The following is a 12,324-nucleotide window of genomic DNA, read 5'->3' as shown; positions in this document are numbered from 1 at the left end:
TTGATGTGATGGATTACATTAATTGATTTTCAAATGTTGAACCAGTCTTGCATATCTGGGATAAATTCCATTTGGTCATGGTGTATAATTCTTTTTATACACTTTTCAATTTGATTTGTTGATATTTTGTTGAGGATTTTTACATTTACATTCCTAGCCTTTTTTTAATTTTTAATCTATATCTTGTATGTAAAGTAGGCTTCTCATAGCACATAATTTGGTCTTTTAAAAATTCTATCTGACAATCTGTGCCTTATAAGTCATCTTTTAGACCATTTACATTATTATCAAGTCAGTTGGAATTGGGGCCGTAGTTTTATTATTTTTCTGATTGTTTCCTGTTTTGTTTAATATTTTGTTCTCCCCTTTCCTGCCTTCTTTTGGATTATATGATTATATTTTATTTATTGAATTTTTTGCTATTATCTCTTGGTATTTTTTCATTGGTTGCTCTATGGATTATGATATAAATATCTAACTTTTCAGTCTACTTAGAATTAACATTTTACCATTTCAAGTAAAACATACAAATCTAAAGCCATATAAGTCCTTTTTGTCTTTATATTAGTTTTCATATGTATAACATCTACATACAATGAATACCCCCACTGACAATGTTATGTTTGCTGCCAACAGTCATACACATTTTAAAGAACTTAAGAGAAAAACAGTCTATTGTATTTACCCAGATATTTATCATTTCTGTTGCTTTTCCTTTAATCCTGATGTTCTAAGTTTCCCCTGGTATCACTTCCCTATAGCATTTCTTTAATAATAGTTTTCCTTCATCTAAGGATGTTTTTATTCTGACTTCACTTTTGATGAGTATTTCATTGGATATAGAATCTGTGTTGACAATTCTTTACTTTCACCACTTTAAAGATGTTGTTCCACTGTCTTCTAGCCTCCATATTTTTTAATTAAAAATTCCAGATATTGAAATTGTTCTTTTCCTATTGCATTGTTTTTCTCCTCTGGCTGCTTTTGGTATTTTCTTGGTTTTCAGCAGTTTCATTATGATGTTTGTGGCTATGCCTGTCTTTGAGTTTATACTGCTTGAATCTGTAAATTTGTAGCTTTCACCTAATTTGGGAAGTTTTCAGTTATTTTTTTCAAACCCTTATTTTCACCAATGTCTTTCTCCTTTCCCCTTATTCCTGCTCCAATGCCACAATGTTAGACCTTTTGTTATTGTCCCACAGGTCCCTGAGATTTTATTCATTTTTTTCCCCCATCTTTTTTCTTTGTTCTTCAGACGAGATAATTTCTATTGGATTATCTTCAAGCTCACTGATTCTTTCCTGTGTCATCTGTATTCTACAAAAACCCATCTACTGAACAATTTTTTTTTAAATTTCAGATATTGTATTTTTTAGTCCTAAAATGTCCATTTAGTCCTTTTTAATAGCTTATATTTCTCTGCCAAGAATCTCTACCTTTCTGTTTCAAGAGTACTCATTAATATCCTGTTGGTCATTCAAGTTTTGTCTTCCTCCCTCAGTCTGCCTGCTATGATTTACTTTTCGGAGCCTTCAGGTGGTTGCTTTTAGTACTTTGCTTAGAGGTTTTAGTTGTAATCACTGGGAGAGAGGCTACAGTGAGGTCACTCCATCTTGACCCAATAACAACAACAACAAAAAAAACAATTAGGATGCCAAGTGAACTGTCAGCCTTATGCTAGCAAACATTTCTTTAGAACTTTTGCCAATTAAGTGTTAAGAGGAAACCATAAGTTTGTAATCTTACTGTTTCACAGAAAAAAATAAAGAGAAATTACATTGTAAATTTTTAAGAATTCATAATGAAATGTTGCTGTGTACATATGCAGAAAAACAAGAAGTGGCTACTTAAATACATCATAGAAAATTAAGCCAAAAGTAAACAAAAAAATGAAAGAAGGGTGTGTTTTCATCAACCATAAGAGGAGAAAACTAATGACCATAAATAAGTAGGTAAGGAAAGGGAGAAGCAAAAACTAAGTCCCTTTTTAAGCCTTAGTTTCCTTTGCTACAGAATTATAGCATGAGCTTAACAGTCTCTAGCAGTCTCCTTTAGCCTTCAAAACCTGTAAACCTCTACCTAAACACAAAGTAACAGAAAACTCGAGTCTTTCCCAGAATCTTTCAAGAGAAAGAAACTAATGTCAAGAAAGTAAAGTGAGATTAAATTTCTTACCAGGATAAACAATCTTTCTGAAGTGGTAAGTCAAGACTTAATTTATTCACTATAAATTATGGTTGAGGTATTCATAACCTATATAGAATATATTATGTACAAAGATATGATAATGGTGAAAAAAATCTAACATTTTTAAATTGAAACTCAACACAATTATTGACCTCTGATCTCTGTAGCCTTGGTGTTTTCCACTGTCCAGCCCTGTGAGCTCAGCCTCAACAGAGCCCTCCCCCATAACTCAGCTTCCCTCGGGGAGCTCCAGACAGGACAGTGGATAATAAAATCTTTGGGTTCCTCTGCCAGGTCAGTTGGTAGGAGTTTTGCTGCAGCTGGGGAGGATGAAAAAGAAGAGACACCCCTAATTGCAGCAGATAATAACCAAGCATTAGCTGAATTATAGGTTTCTTAATTTACCATTAATTAATTCACAAAGCATTTTATGAGCACTTATAATCAGCCAGACTTGAAGATTTAGAGAAAAGAAGATACCAGTCTTCAAAGACTGACAGTCTACTGGGGAGCCAAGCATGCAGATGGTGAGGAGACAAGCTATAATTACAATATATTTCATCAAATTCTCTTTAGAACCTTCTGTTAGAGCCTGCTGTAAATACCTGTCCTGTACGCTTTCCACTACCAAACTGGGTATTCATTTATTTGTTTAATTTCTTTGTCCTGGGTAATATCTCTTACACATCCTACCATCACTTTATTCAGGAGAATAGAGTCAAGAAATTTTGGGTCAAGTTTAGATTCGTAATATCCAGATGTATCATATAGAGCAGGTCACTTAATTCCTCTGGGTATTATTTTCCAATTTATAAACTTACTTTTAACATGTTATTTTCCTTCTGATTATAAGGTCTCTCATAGCAAACCCAACAACCTCTTATCATCCTAGCTCCAAACGTGAAGGTCACTTCTGCCTATCCCTCCATGTCAGTCACTAAGCCCTTCCCAATCACCCTCACTTCTATTCTTGGCCTCAACTTTCCACTGTGCCCATACTGGGGCATACAGTGTAAAATCATGGAAAGGACACACAATCAGGCAGATCTGACTCAAGACTTTTTTGCCATAATGTTCTAAGTTGATTATTTACCTGTGAACCTTGGTTTATCCATCTGTGAAATGAAGGATAATGCCTCCTTTCTGTACTTCCTTCACCATCTTGACCCTGTATTTCAGTTTTCCCTCCTCATCATGTTTCAGCCAGCTGAATTTTCCTTAAGTACTGTTTTTACCTACTCTTTTCTCCTACTCAGAAACTCAAAGTGACTTCCTGCCATACCAACTAAACTCTCAGGCTTGGCTTGGTTTAATAATCTAATCCCATGCCAACAACACCCCAGTATTTCCTCCTGCTCCCAGAAAAGAGTTTTTCTTTCTGGGGCTGCTGGTTTCTTCAATGAGGGTCACTACTGTTCCCTTACCTTCCTCCTTCTGTCCAGGACAATTCCACCCACCTTTTGGCTTTATCTCCTCCATGAAGTTTTCCTTGACCACTCCTGAAAAAGGATTCTCTTCACTTTTCTTAACAGGTATGCATGCCTGTTTCCTTTGACCAGTTTTACACCTTCCTCACAGTTTACTTTCTTCTCTCCTAATTTCTGGCTACTTACACTGGCCTCAGAAGTTGAAGGGCTGGTTGCCATCAAAGTTGTATATATTGGCCAACAGAGGCAGAGAAGCAACAGGACATCTGTGATATCAACCTGGATGACCAAAGGCTTTAACACTGCAGTTGTCAGGGGTGCCTCAAATTTGTCTTTAAAGTACCAGTGAAGACACCAGAGGGTGATAGGTATTTCACCTAGGGACCACCAATATGCAATATGGTCTCTAAGCCTTGTCAAACTACATGGTCAGATCAACCACATGAAAACTTAAAGGTCAAAATCATGAATTTAGTTTAGGAGGGTGTTCTCATAGTTGAGATGGATTCCCACTAATCTCTAATCTCTTTAGAAAAAGGATCATATCTTAAAAACAATATCCCCAACACCCACAGAAAGTCTTGTAAAAAGTTGATGCTCAGTGTTTTTTGTCATTCACTTTCAGTGAATGAATGATTGACTAAATGGGGGCTATTATACCGAGTTAAAAGTATATTGTTGAAACCATTCCTTTGGTATTGAAAAATTAAGACAGAGCCATTCCTCTATCTGAAGGACATGGAGTAGATTCTCAAGCAAATTATATCCAGGCGTAGGAAAATGAGAGGCCAACCCTCTCTCAGGCCAACTCTGTCAGTATCATCAATTTCTCCATATCTCCTGGTACTGTCACAACCTCCACAAGACCACTTGAAATGGATCCAGGGAGACAAACGACCACAGCATTTTTTAGACTTACACACTCTGTTTTTCATCTGTCTCATGTCCAACAATAGCTTCACTGCCTGTATTTTTTTTTTCTGTCTGTCTTAAATCTATTCCTAATGGAATTTAGCAGGCTTTTGCTCACTTCTAAACAACATGAAAGTAATGGTAATAGGAAATGGTAAGGATTAAACACAGAGTACAGTATGAGAACAATGGTCCCTAGGCTTCTTCAATCCACAGGCCACTTCAAATGACATAAGACTCCATGGATCACTCTTAGTATCTCCAGCCATATCACACAACGAAATCAGTGGGAAGACTAGTGCTGTTTTTGATGGAATGCTAATGAGGCAATGGTCTAACATCTCTTACATTCCTTAACAAATTATTAATTCACTTTTGCTGGAAGCAAAATTACAGGCCAGTGTCACAGAATTACATGATCTATAATCATCATTCATCCAAAAGGATGATTGATATAGGACTGCAGAAATCAATTCTAAAAATCTGATAGTTTATTTGAATCTTTTCCTTTATATATACACCTCTCCAATTTCCAAAAGGATGATTTAAGGAGTTTAGGATACATATATTCTCAGTAGCCATGAGGAACCACAATTTGTACCAACTAATATAAACAAACTGAATTTTCTGGCATCATTAATCAAACAGCCATCTAATTAACCTATCCTTAAGTGGACTATATACCAAGCAGGTTCAAGTATGCTAGGGATTTCACCTTTATAACAAACCTGGTATGGCTATTATTCTTACTGTCTGTCACCTTAAAACTGAGGCTCAAAGAGATTAAGTAACTTGCTCAAAGTGTCAGCACTGGTAAGTAGCAGAACAGAGGTTTGAACCCAGGGCTTTCTGACTCCAGCCTTTTGCACTCAAGCATTCAAATATACTGGCCCATCACACTGTCACTGAAACCATGAATAAAGAGCTGAACATTGAACATTCATGTGCAAACAATGAAGATGTACCCTTGCCACACATCAAACACAAAAGCTAATTCCCAATGGATCAAAGACCTAAATGTAAAGTTTTATAACTAAAACTATAAAAACTTTTAGAAAAAAACCTAGGAATAAATCGTGACCTTGTGTTAGGCAATGGTATCTTAAGATATGACTCTAAAAGCACAAGCAATAAAAGAAAAAAATTGATAAACTGAACATAAAAATTAAAAAATTTTGTGCTGCAAAATGATACTATCAAGAAAGTGAAAAGCAATCTACTGAATAGGAAAAAGTATTTGCAAATCATGTATCTGATAAGGAATTCATATCCAGAATAAAGAACTCTTACAATTCCATAATGAAAAAATAAGCAACTCAATTAACAAATGGCAAAGGATGTGGAAACAGACATTTTTACAAAGAAGATATACAAATGGCTAACAAGCACGTGAAAAACTGATCAACCTCATTAGTCATTAGGAAAATATAAGTGAAAACCACAATGAGATACCACTTCATATTCACTAGGATGGATATAAAAAAAAAGACAGACAATAACAAGTATTGGCAAGGATGTGGAGAAATAGGAATCTTCTTTCATAATGGATAAAATGTAAAATGGTAGAGCCACTTTAGAAAATAGTTTGGCAGTCCCCCAAACTGTTAAACAAAGAGTTAACATAGGACCAAGCAAGTCCACTCTGAGGCTTACATTCAAAAGAAATGAAAACATATCAACACAAATGTTCATAGTACCATTATTCATAATAAGCAAAAAAAAAAAGAAAGAAAAAAAAGTGGAGCAACCCAAATGTCCACCAAATGATGGATAAACATAATATGGTATGTCCATACAATGGAATATTATTTCTTAATAAAAAGGAATGAAGCACTGACACACAATACAGCACTGATGAACCCAAAAGACATTATGCTAGGTAAAAAGAAGTCAGTCACAAAAGACCACATAATGTATGATATGAAATGTCTACAATAGGCAAATTTATACAAATAGAAAATAAGTGGTTGTCAGGGCAAGAGAGGTGGGGTAAGAGTGACTGCGAATGGGTACTGGGATTTTTTTGGGGGAATAAAGCAAAGGTTTTAAAGCTGATTATAGTGATGGTTGTACTTTGTTAGTATACTAAAAACCACTAAGGAGTACACTTTTATGGGTGAAATTTATGATAGGTGAATTATCTCAATGAAGACCCTAAAAAAACAGTAACAAAAAAGGCTAACCTGTGTTTGTGAGACCATGAGAATCTTGCTCTGAATCACTCACATTCCAGATGTCCTCTGGTCTACACAGCACAAACATACACAAACAAGAGTCACCTTCTACTATCTGACACACACAATTATAACACCTCCTCAGACAACGATTTGGTCAGCACGATGCAAGTTTTTATTTTTGGAATGCAGTGCTGCAATGTACATAATATGGTATATTCATACAATGTACATCCTAATCTTCTGGAGAGGCTCAAGAAACCTGCAGTTGGCTGATCTCATGGCAGCAGCCTTCCTGTCTGTTGAGTGGACAGGAAAGGAATCTAAAACTGAAAAGTAGAAAGCTCACAGCACAGCTCAGAAAATTTCCTTGTGAACAAAACATATGCACAACAGTGGGCAAAGTCTTCCTTACTCCTGAACTCCTTCCCACCTCCCACCCCCAAAAAGAATCCGCTATTCTAGGTCAGAAACTTTAAATATAGGTGCATTATGAATCAGCTAGAATTATATAATTATCAAGCAGGAAGGACCTTTAAAAATGTTACATAGTGGAGCACTGACTCTGGAGCAACTTACTGTGTGACCTTGGATCAGTACCTTCACCTTTGTGTCCTAATGTCTTCATCTGGAAAATGGGAATAATAAAGGCAACAGCTTCTTAAAATTGCTGTGAAGGTTAAATGAGCTCCTATGTAAGATGTTTAGAACATTATAAGTGTTAAGTTTCTATTACTCTTAAAATATTAACTGGTGAATCTCATCATTTTGATGGAGGAAGGCACTAAAACTCAGAAAGGTCAAGTGACTCTGAAGCTTGTAGTGATGGAGCAGGTATCAGACTTGAAGTCCCTCTGACTCTTCAATTAATGTTCTACTACAGAGCATTACGTTGTAACCACACATGTATAATATCCCTTCATTAACTTCTAGGGCTTGAAAGATACAAATGACAAACATACAGTGCCTAGCGCTATGTCTTACACAATAGGTATTTGGGAAATGTTTAATCCATTCCATCTTTAATTCCAGGTTTAATTTTCTAATATCTGAAGAGGGGGTTTGACACTAAATCCCAGAATGTCCAATGTTCTTCTGCTCAAAGGGCAGGATGGCTCAGAACTGTTGAAGAAAATAAGTATATACCTTTTTTTCTTTCATTTTCCTCTGAAAGAACACACTGTACCTGAGTATGCCTAGTATATTAGGGAAAAGAGACTTTTCTTCCTTCCTCTTTCTGTATTTTAGCAGTACATTCATGTAAGCAACTTAAGATTCTATTCGCAGGGCCTGATGATTTTCCAATTTTCAGTAATGGATTATCAGTTTAATTCAACAGGCAAAATAAGCTCACAAAAAACTGTAAGTTAGTAAAAACCATAAATGCAGCCAAAGTATGCTTTTAAACAATCTCACCTTACACACACATACACATACAAAATCACTCCATAGTGTTTAAGACGGCCTATGCAGCCCTGCTGGAGCCGCACTACTCCCAGCGCTCCTGCAATGTGGGTGTTCCTTCCTTTCCTTTCCTCAAACTACCCAGTCTCTATCCTGCTTTAGGGCCTTGACACTGACATTCCCTGTGCCTACAGTTCTTCCTTACAGGCTCCAGCTGCACCTTGGCCTTGGTCTTGCCACCTAGCTAGCTTCTATTTACACTTCAAGCTCCACTTACATCTTGTCTTCAAAGAGTCCTTCCCCAGTAACCCAAACTAGCCTCTTCTCTTCCTCCTCCCCCAAATCATGCACACGTGGAACATGCTTCTAGCCACTTATCCAATGAATGTCTTTCTCCCCCATGAAAATGTAAGCTCAAGGAAGGCAGGTGCTATATCTGTCTTGTTCACCATGGCTTGCCCCGTGCCTACCAGTAGCCAGCACAGAGCAGGTGGTGAATGAAATTAACATCTTTCAAGGATTCAAAGGATCAGCTGATAAGCTGATTTCCTAACTTCTCCACTCAAATTTGACACAAGGCATCCCATATCAAGCTGTGGGCATGACAGAAATACACAGACTATATAAACCGATAATGTATTCCCTTTGAAGAAAAATTCAGAATGAAAACTTGCACTGGGAATATATATATTTTAAAATACTGTATGTAAAACCATAAGAAAAAAAATGTTACTTTAAAAACTACAGAAGAAGAAAAAGTGGTGATGTCTTTATGAAAGCTTGTCATTAACACTTAGATTATGTTCTTTTTGGGAGACTAACTTACACAGAAGGGTGGAAGAAACAAGAATGCATTTGTTCCTCCTAGGTTATACCATTACTTTCTAAGGTAAATTTATCTTCTAATGAAAAATAATGTATTGGGTCATAATTCTAAGTATATCCAGGAAAAGTACTCAGTGGTGGGATGAGATTCTATGAGCAGTGTGCTGACAATGAGGCAACATGTGGGCCAAGGAAACAAGCAGCATGATGTTAAGGACAGCTACCTCTGGCAAGGGCTTCAGGGCACCTTTTCTTTAGGGCTTCCACACTGGCACCACTCACAGAATTCACTTCTTTTACTTGGGGCAGAAAAAAGTAGACTCTTTTCCAGTAGAGCAGATGGTACAGACATCACATGATAAAGATTCCAAAGGATCCTTCCAGAGAAAATTCACTTTATTGAAGGATACAGAAAAACAGTCAGGAAGAAAAAAGAAAGCATTTCATGACCAGGAAGTAGGTGTTGTACCAAGAGACTAAACTTTGCATATAAAGGAAGAGGAAAGGCAAAAAAGCAGTTGGGGGGTGGTGTGTGTGTGTGCAGGGGGGAGGGGTTAGTAGGGGGATGGAAAAAAGAAGTGCACAGAATGAAAGAAAAAAAGTTAGAAAGCATGTGTGATGGAAAGGGATGAAATTTTATTCAAAGGCATTAAAGTCCATACACATCAGAGCTTAGAGATACCTCAAATGGAAAATTACCTGATCAAGCATCCACCCCATAGGTTAGTAGAGTATGTCTCTGACATTAACCAAAGCCCAACCATAAGTTACCCACATTTAATGTACCTACTTGACACCAATGAAGGTCCTAAGTAAAGGCACAGTCTGCTAAAATATCTCTCTTCATTCAGTCCCTACTAATGATTAGAGAAAAATAAACAGAACTCACTTCTAACCACACTTCACATAAGTTAGAGATTCTGGGTACACCCAACAGGTGCACTTTAGGCTGTGCTGTGTAACCTCATCAAAATCACTATGCTAACTGATCCTCCCAGACACATCGTCCTTCAAACAACACACAGCATCACGACAGTACAACCTTTAAGAAACTGTCCTTTCAAAGGAAGGATGGGAAAATATATCCTCCACTGTAAGACATATCGAGAATATTTCTGGTTCCAAATACATTGCTATTAAAATTAAAAGTGCCTAGCTCATTTTCTATAATAAAAAGATTAATTCCAAAAAGGTGCCTAGTAGTTTCCAGCACACAGAAGGCTTTTACAAAATATTGCTTGCACAAATGAAAAAATGCTCTTTCTGAATCATAATTACAGTTGGAGGACAGTTATGAGCTCAAGATAGGAAGAAAGTACTTCCACTGATTGGTAAAGGGCAGGGTATTATTTTTAAGCCATTCTGCTCAGGAGGGCAAGAAAACAGTATATTTGTTTTTATTTTAGGGCAATTTCTGAGTCTGTGAAACAAAAAGAAATACTCAGGGAGAAAACCAAAAATCCTGTGCATATTTTGGAGTTTTGAAACTGTTGAATGCAACTCTGATACCTTGGTCTGCACACAGGTAACTTAGAGGGTGACAAAGGGAAAGGGTTTGCACTTAGGGTTTTTTTTTTTTTAAAAGGACCTTTCACCTCTGGAATTCCAGATTGCTGCTGGCATTCATCTGAAGCCTTCCGACCTACCTGCTGGCCAGGCGAAACCAGCTCCTCCGCTCTAATTCCAGAGACTCCTAGAGGAACCCACCGCGGGAGTCGGGGCCCCCCTCCCTCTGACACCGGGAGCCACCGTGCCTTTCAAATCACCCCAAATCTTAGTATTTGGTAGCTTTCCTTATGTGAAACGGCAGCCACTGTCTCACCCAGCCCCAATAGGGGGCTGTGACCGTACAGCACGGGTGACAGGGTCCTGTGAGAGAACCGCTTTCCCGGTCCGCGCGGCTTCTAGAGTCTCAGGAAGGACCGCGACCCCCACCCCCTAGGAGCCACCCTCCTGCAGCTCAAACAAAGGACCCGGCCCTGGTGCGCCCCCGACTCACCGCTCAGATAGTTGGTCCACTTATACAGCACCCCCTCCATGGCGCCCGCGGCCCCTGCGCCTGCGCCGCGCCGGGGCCACTTCCCCTCGCTCCCCGGCCCCCTCACAGCCCCAGGCCCCAGGGGGAGAGGAGCACCGGCAGCAGGGCCATCGCCTGGCGCTGCCGAGCCGCCCACTCCTGGCGCCGGGCTCAGTGCGGGGACGCCCAGCCGGCCTCACATCTTTGGCCCGGGGGCGGGGTCACTGCGGCGGCCTTGGCACCTGAGGATGCGGCCCGCCGGTGATCCCGCGCGGTGGAGCCGGCGCGGTGTCCACAGTAGACCAAGGCACTGGGTGGGTCCGAGTGGAGGCTTAAACCTCCAATGTGCCTCCAGCAAGGGAGCCGGACGCTGGCGGCGCCACCGCGCACTACCTCAGCCCTAGACCTGCGGGGCCCGGGGCCCGCTCACGCATGCCCAGTGCACAGCTCGTGCTCACGTTCCCAAAATCCACTCCGGGATGTGGCTGCGACCTCGGCGGCAGATCCCGCAAAGCTGGCGAGGCCCTCAAGGAAACTGAGTCCTGCGGGGCGGCCTCGGGAGTGGCAGAAGGGGTAAAGGGATGCCTCTGGGACAAGTGTGGGATGCAGTCCTGTTAATGGGGCCGTAGATAGGTCGGGCCCCGCCTATGCTGTTTCGGAGTCAACTTGACCCCTTAGGGTATTCCTTGGATTCTAGACCCCTGGGTGCAATTCTTATCTCAAGACTGTAATTTATCCCACACACTCGAGGTACCCAACAACAGGGCGTGTGGAGATGATGGGAGTTTCACGAAAAATACTGTGGTCAGTGTAAACAGATGTCTAAACTCTAAAGGCGTCGCTACTGTAAGTGTGGTCCCTGGACAAAAACGTGGTCATTACCTGGGAGCATGTCAGTTACAGAATGCTCCTAGCCTAGACCTCCTGAGTGAAAACCTGCATTTTAACAAGATCCTCCGGGGATTCCTATGCATACTTAAGTGTGAGAAAGTAATGTGTTAAGGATAACTGACCGGGTGTTAACTCTAAGTTGAAAGACCCGGTTACAAAATAAAGTGTACAATATGACCCAAATTATTTTAGGCACATGTCACAGAAGCATGCACCAAAAGGTTAAAATGATTATTGGTGGATGGTGGTATAGAAAACTTTTTTCTTTTCTGTTTTTTTCTTTCTTTTACTTAAATTGCCATATCTAGCAAATAAAAATACAGAATTAATTCCTTGTCTATCTGAAATTCAAATTTAACTCAGCTCCTGTATTTTAACTGGAAAACCTACGTTAGTGCTTTCCGGTTTCTTCTAAGTCGAGTACAATGAGTATGTGTTGCTTTTGAAATAAGGCGAAAAATTTAAAACTAAAAATTAAACTAAGATG

The 12,324-nt window shown here is 39.4% G+C and overlaps 1 protein-coding gene across 8 annotated transcripts in view; it reads right to left on the bottom strand.

Moving 5' to 3' along the window:
- Nucleotides 1-11,375, bottom strand: part of PLEKHA8 (pleckstrin homology domain containing A8) — a 94,814-nt gene extending 83,439 nt beyond the window's left edge. For 4 of the 8 annotated variants that reach the window (XR_008998520.1, XR_005027157.2, XM_057504625.1 and 1 more), the window contains exon 1: nucleotides 10,929-11,373. Coding sequence is in view for 6 of the 8 variants with exons in the window: in XM_057504625.1 (XP_057360608.1) it covers nucleotides 10,929-10,968 (40 nt within the window). In the remaining 2 variants the exon portion in view is untranslated. Of the gene's footprint in view, nucleotides 1-10,928 lie in introns of all 8 variants that reach the window. The other 4 variants (XM_057504624.1, XM_057504626.1, XM_036897366.2 and 1 more) reach the window with 2 other exon arrangements.
- Nucleotides 11,376-12,324: the final 949 nt, after the last annotated feature.

The sequence above is a fragment of the Manis pentadactyla genome, chromosome 7 (genome assembly GCF_030020395.1).
Source record: "Manis pentadactyla isolate mManPen7 chromosome 7, mManPen7.hap1, whole genome shotgun sequence".
In the NCBI taxonomy this organism is placed as follows: Eukaryota; Metazoa; Chordata; class Mammalia; order Pholidota; family Manidae; genus Manis; species Manis pentadactyla.
Note: the sequence above shows the minus strand (reverse complement) of the source record. Positions and strands in the feature narration are given on the sequence as shown.